This window comes from Gekko japonicus, unplaced genomic scaffold (assembly GCF_001447785.1).
Source record: "Gekko japonicus isolate JY-2015 unplaced genomic scaffold, Gekko_japonicus_V1.1 scaffold1549, whole genome shotgun sequence".
Lineage (NCBI taxonomy): Eukaryota > Metazoa > Chordata > Lepidosauria > Squamata > Gekkonidae > Gekko > Gekko japonicus.
The window spans coordinates 6,441-12,569 of NW_015170932.1; the positions used below are offsets into that span (position 1 = coordinate 6,441).

The 6,129-nt window shown below is 44.7% G+C and overlaps 2 protein-coding genes across 2 annotated transcripts in view; both read left to right on the top strand.

Annotated features, from left to right (window-relative positions):
- Positions 1-1,360, top strand: part of LOC107116830 (selenoprotein K) — a gene marked incomplete at its 5' end in the record, with an annotated part of 6,544 nt that extends 5,184 nt beyond the window's left edge. The window contains one exon of the mRNA XM_015418839.1: positions 1,104-1,360. Coding sequence (XP_015274325.1) covers positions 1,104-1,107 — 4 coding nt within the window. The remainder of the gene's footprint in view (positions 1-1,103) is intronic.
- Positions 1,361-5,517: 4,157 nt separating this feature from the next.
- The window catches only part of ACTR8 (ARP8 actin-related protein 8 homolog (yeast)), a 19,620-nt gene continuing 19,008 nt past the window's right edge, over positions 5,518-6,129 (top strand). Inside the window, exon 1 of the mRNA XM_015418840.1 lies at positions 5,518-5,724. Within this exon, the coding sequence (XP_015274326.1) occupies positions 5,593-5,724 (132 nt within the window). The 5' untranslated portion in view covers positions 5,518-5,592. The remainder of the gene's footprint in view (positions 5,725-6,129) is intronic.

Genomic DNA, 6,129 nt, shown 5'->3' on the forward strand with positions numbered 1-6,129 from the left:
TGAGACAGCACAACAGTTCTTGTGCTTATATTATGGCTTGATATGGAGGCCAGGGACTGACAAGTCACCACCAGTGTCACCCACTAATCCATCTGGATGATCCTTTTTGCCCTCACTTTATCCATACTAATTATCTGACTAATTATCCCATAGTTGATACTGGGCAGGTCAGTGTTCCCTATGAGAACCTTATTTTACCTTATTTTAGATGATAAGTTGAAATATTAGAAAAACTTGGTGTACCCTCTGAGTTTGTATAAAGGCTTTATTCAGTTTTAAATCCGGTAAATGTTATAGTTCTAGCAACAAAGTAGAACAGTATTTTGTTTCAGAGGCATCTAAGTAACATTTTTCTTTACATCATTGATTTAAATCTACCTTCTTGTTTGAAATACTTACGGCAGTGTATAAAAATAAAACAAATTGTGACTGACAGACAAAAAACAGGCAAGAAATATTACAAGAATAAAAGAGCAGTAAGCTTCAAAACAGTAGAAGGTAAAAACAGCACAGTGAACAAGATCTGATTGAGCAGCAGCTGGAGCAAATCATGCAATAAAACCACAACACAGAACCTGCCCTGAGCCTGCTTCCGGGGAGGGCGGGGTACAAATTAAATAAATAAATAAAATAAAATAAGCAGCGTTTGCCCCTACATGCAACAAAGCTAATAAATAAAAAACCAAGAAAAGAATACTATGCTTACTTGATGTCTAAAACTGAACACCAGTACTGTCGGGCATGAAGTGGTGAGGAGGGTGTTCCACAGACGAAGGGGCACCCCAAAGAAGGACCTGACCCTCATGGCCACCAATCTAACTTTTGCAAATGGGTGTAAATTCCCAGCAAGGCCTCTGACGAGATTTGGGCGGGTGCATGGAGGCAGAGGTGGTCCTCAGCGTACCCTGATCTGTGTCCTTTTTAGGGTTTTAGAGATTGGATATCAGTGTTGCACATTTGGTGAGATATGTTTTTCGGTAGATGCCAGCCAGCATCCTTGCTTTTGCATTATGAACTAATAGAATACATCTTATGGTCCTGAAACTGTTCTTTTAAGTGATGTTTTTTGCTTTATCATGGCTAAAATGTCAATTTATCCATAGGTAAACGCCTGCTCTAAGAGGCAGGCAACTGGACATACATATCTGCAAGATTGAGAAGACCTCTTGAGGGCTGGACCAAATGAGTCTGCAGGTTGTGAATATGTACGTCTAAATGAAACACTGCTCTGCAAACTAGCAGAACAATGAAGTTATGCTGGGAACTCCGTTTTCCAGGATCCAGTATAACCGAAATGCAGTTCTATTAAATTAATTGCACCTATTTTACCGTGTCTTAAGCCTTTTTGTATAGTTTGTGAACCTTTTGTTTTAGCTGTAAAGTTATAAATATATAGCTTTACAAAATACAGACTCTGAATCTTTTTTTATTTAGAAGGGAGGGGGGACTATTTGAAAGATCACTTATTATGCCCATGAAAAAACCCAATGGATAGCCTCTTGGAGAGCCTCTGAAAAAGCAATGGATAGCCTCGTTAGATGTTGATAGCCACTAAGCAGCTTTCAGAGGGTTCTACAGGTCCTAAAGGCATTATTGATCTGAACCCATTCCTGTTGCCACACAAGCCTGAGTTGTTCGAAATTGAATTTTAAATGTACGTGTGCTATAATCATTCTTATCTCATTCTTACTCCTCAATCATCTTGCCATAAAACTGCAGAAATACTGCATTTTATGAACTGTTAATGTCACTATTTGATACACAACAAAATGTTATTGTTTTCTCAGTGCATTTATTGCTACTCTTGCTGCTCTGTAGCATTTGGTTTCATGTGAGTATGGCTATTCTTTGTAGCTTAGAACTAGCTCACTTTTGAGCCTTTCTCTTCTGACTCTTTTGAAGGTTGTTTTTGTGTTTTCCTCAAAACATTAATGTGGATTCTGAGAGGACAATTTCGCTTCCATTTGTCCCCTACAGGTGGCCCTGGGTCATTTATACTGTGGTCTTTTCTGCATGGGTTATCTATCCAGTGTGAAGTAGTGTTTTTTCTTGACTTTTCATTGATCTTTCTCATTAAATCAGCTTTGCTCTGAGGTTTTGAGAAAGATCACAGTTAAGCTGTTGTGTGGGTGGCAACATTTGGACTTCACCATGCAGACGGCAGCCATTTTCCCTAACTCTGTCCCCATGGCAACTATATCCTTCCCTCTCTGAGAAGGCTTCCTTACTTTTGAAAAATCAGCACTATACTATTATAGCAGCCTACCATTGTAACAATAGGTCTAGGTTATCTGAATTCTCAGCTTTCATTAAAATAAACAGTTAGGCCTCTAGAGAGAAAGGCATGTCTTTGCAATGGAAGAGTCTAGAGACTTTTTAATGAAAGCTGGGAATTCTCGGAACCTGTCACACCTATTGTGACAATGGTGTATCAGTATAGTGATATTCTAGTGCCGATTTTTAAAAAAAGACAAAACTGGAAAAGCCCTGGTGGTTCAGGGGAGAGGGATGACCACTTCTGGGGGATTAGGGCAGGGAAACTTGCCATGTGGGAGTCCTGTTGCTGTTGTACTTTATCTGCAGCCGCTCCAGCAAACCACACAAACCCCACCCCATGTGGAGACCACCTGTGTTTCCCTAGTTGGCTCCAACATGGAGGAAAACAGCTTTGATAAATGTGGTATGTTTAAAAATCTCATCTGTGGTGGCAAGTGCCATCAAGGCACAGCTGACGTATGTGTCAGCTTTGATAAATGTGGTATGTTTAAAAATCTCATCTGTGGTGGCAAGTGCCATCAAGGCACAGCTGACGTACAGTGACCCCATAGGGTTTTCAAGGCAAAAGACGTTCAGAGGTGGTTTGCCATGGACTGACGCTGCTTAGCCTTTGCAATCTGGTTAGCCTGGGCTATACAGGTCTCATCTATCCACCCTTGAAAGTAACCAACTCTGTATTTGTATTGTCTTGGCAAATGGGGTTGGAAATGCATCTGTCTATATCACAGCTAGAGCCAGCCTTAGCACAGAGATTTTTTTAAAAAAAAATATTTTTGAAGCTTGTCATGATCTGGGCTGTGCAAGCACGGCCTAGCAGGCCTAGGGAGCCTGGCTAGCAGTAGGGGAGGCTGGGCCTACAAACCCCAGGCGGCCTTGGGAAGTTTTGGCGCCGATTTTGACCAATAGGGAAGAAGAGGGCTGGGGAATAAAATAACTGGTACAACAGGGAAAGCTGTTCTTCTTCCCAGGGAACAGAGCCAGAAGGGACGGAGGCTGCTGTGGGGAAGAGACCCTCATCCTGAGGGAAGGGTGAGTAGTCTAAGACCACTTGAGATAGTGAGCTAGGGACAGTATATATTTAGACGCGTTAGGGCATTTGATTTCTTTTCACCCACTTACTGTTATAATTCTGCACCTTGTTTGTTTGACCTCCTATAAAATAAATTATTTTCAGTGTTCATTCTGCCTGGTCCTCACACCTATTATTTGGCTAAAAGGGAGGTCTGAAAGGCCTGGGAGGGTGCTTGGCCTTCTCAAAGGAGCCTGGAACCAGAGTGGTGGCGGAGTCAGGTGACACCCCACCTGAGCCGTGACAAAGCTGTAACTGGCATAAAAGTGTGTGTTCTTGTCTTTAAAGCAGCCTGTTTCTCTACTAATCCCCCACCTAGTAGTGGAAGAGAGGATGGCACTAGTAGTTCAGTCCTAAATGGAGTTATACACTTCTGTTAAGGTTAGTAAGTTTAGGTGGTTAGACAGTGTCATAGATGCAACGAACATGGAACTGAGCAAACTTCAAAGGATGGCGGAAGACAGGAGGGTCTGGCGGGAGCTGGTCCATGGGGTCGCGAAGAGTCGGACTCGACTGTGCGACTGAACAACAACAACAAAAACTCTGTCTAGGATTGCACTGTAAATAGCTTAAGTGTATTTGTAATTTTAAAGCCAGAATGTCAGAGTAGGATCTGGGAGACGCAGGTTCAAATCCCCACTCATGCCATGGAAAGCTTGCTGGGTGACCTTGGGTCAGTCACACACTCTCAGCCTAACTTATTGCACAGGGTTGGTGTAAGGATAAAATGGAGGAGAATGATGTGAGCCACTTTGGGTTCCCATTGAGGAGAATGGTGGGGTATAAATAAAATAATTTATAGTATGATGTGACTAATAAAAAGTCCAATTCTCAGCAGACTAAGGAGAAAAAATAACTTTGGAAAGGCAATGTTAGAAATGGACAGTATTTTTCACCATGTTTGTGTGCCATTTCTAAAACAGAACTACAAGAATTCCTTTCCTTATAACTCTGTGTATAAAATCATGTAACTATACCTTTTTATTAAGATTTGTAGACCAACACAGAAGTTGTAACACATGCAATACAAATCAAGCAAGCCTTGAGGCTCCATAAAGAATAACATTTATTGTAGTGTTATGTGTGCTTCTTCAAATGCATGTTCTTCCTCAGTAAACTTCAACGCTGAAATACAAAAACGGGATTTGATGTGTAAATTCCTGTGTAAGCAACAAAAGTACCCTTCCCAAAAAGAAGTGCCTGCATTGTTCCAGAGCAGCCAAATAGTATCTCTTTGTTTTTAAAACACCCTAATAATGACATTGTACTTTCGAAAGCAAGAAATTGCAAGTAGATAAATAGGTACCACTTTGGTGGGAAGGTAACAGCGTTCCGTCCGCCTTGGTGTTTAGTCATGCTAGCCACATGACCACGGAAACGTCTTCGGACAGCGCTGGCTCAGATGAGCACCGCAACCCTAGTCAGATTCGACAGGCTTTCTAGCGAGGGAACCTTTACCTTACTTTTCAGTAAGGAGCTGTGGTGGCTCACGTGATTAAGACGCTGAACTGCAGGCTGTGGAAGGTCAGCAGTTCCAGACCAGGTTCATGATGGAGTGAGCTCCTATCTTTAGTTCCAGATCCTGCCAACCTAGCAGTTCGAAAGCAAGAAATTGCAAGTAGATAAATAGGGACCACTTCGGTGGGAAGGTAACAGCGTTCCCTGCGCCTTGGTGTTTAGTCATGCCGGTCACATGACCACGGAAACGTCTTCGGACAGCGCTGGCTCTATAGCTTTGAAACGGAGATGAGCACCGCAACCCTAGAGTCGGATTCGACTGGCATTCGAGCAAGGGAACCTTTACCTTTACTTACTTTTCGGTAAAAGGCAATTACATGGATTTTCTTGCCATGCAGTGCACAAACTATTGTGATAATGAGAAAACAGGAGCTAATGGAGTAAAGAATAGGGTGTGCCAGGTCCCTGGAGAAGTCGGTTGCAGCTGCAGACGCGTGCACCAAAGCTCGGACTGTTATTCCTGGAATGAAAAGCAGCTTGAAAGGCTTGGGGGGTGGGGGGGGTAACTGAGGCGGCGCGACCTTTGCTGCAAACTCCGTTCTAGTGACCGAGGACGGAACGCCACACAGACTCGTCCGTGCTTAGCGAAGGGGGCGGGCGGCCTGGCCTCGTCCAGCCTCCTCGGGGAGGAGCCGCCAGCGCCAACCCTTTGCAGTCTCTCTGAGTGGGCTCCGAGGCCGCGTGAGCCCGGGCACCCCGAGCCACAGCCGGGAAGAAAGGAAACGCGAATGACTCAAGCCGAGAAGGGGGAAGCGGCGGCGGCGGAGAATGGGAAGGACAAGGAGCGCGACAAGGAGAGGGAGCAGCGCGGTGCCAAGAGGCCCATCGTCCCTGCCGCCGTTCCCGAATCCCTTCAGGAGGTGAGGCCCGCCCCTCGCGAGACGCTCATGCGCAGGCGTGGAAGCTCCTCGCGGAAGAGGACCCCCTATGCCGGTCTCGCCTCTCTTTCCTCTGCAGATGGAGGAAGCGCAGGCTTTCAAAGGGATGCTTTCACCCCTCACGCGGTAGAATAGCATCGTCCACTCCCTCCCTACCGGAGCCCGATTTAAGAAGCAAGCGGTCAGTTTCCTAAGACTGTACCACTTGCGCTTTGGGTGTGCGGGTGTCCCGTGTTTATATGCTCCCTCGTCATAGGAAGAAACAAAAAGAAAACATTTATCATGTAGTGCGCTGGGGGTGGGGGGTCACTTTGGCTTCTTCTGCTTCTCCATGCAATTTTTCTATATGCAGGAAGTAGAAATCAACTAAAGAGGGAATCCCATTCG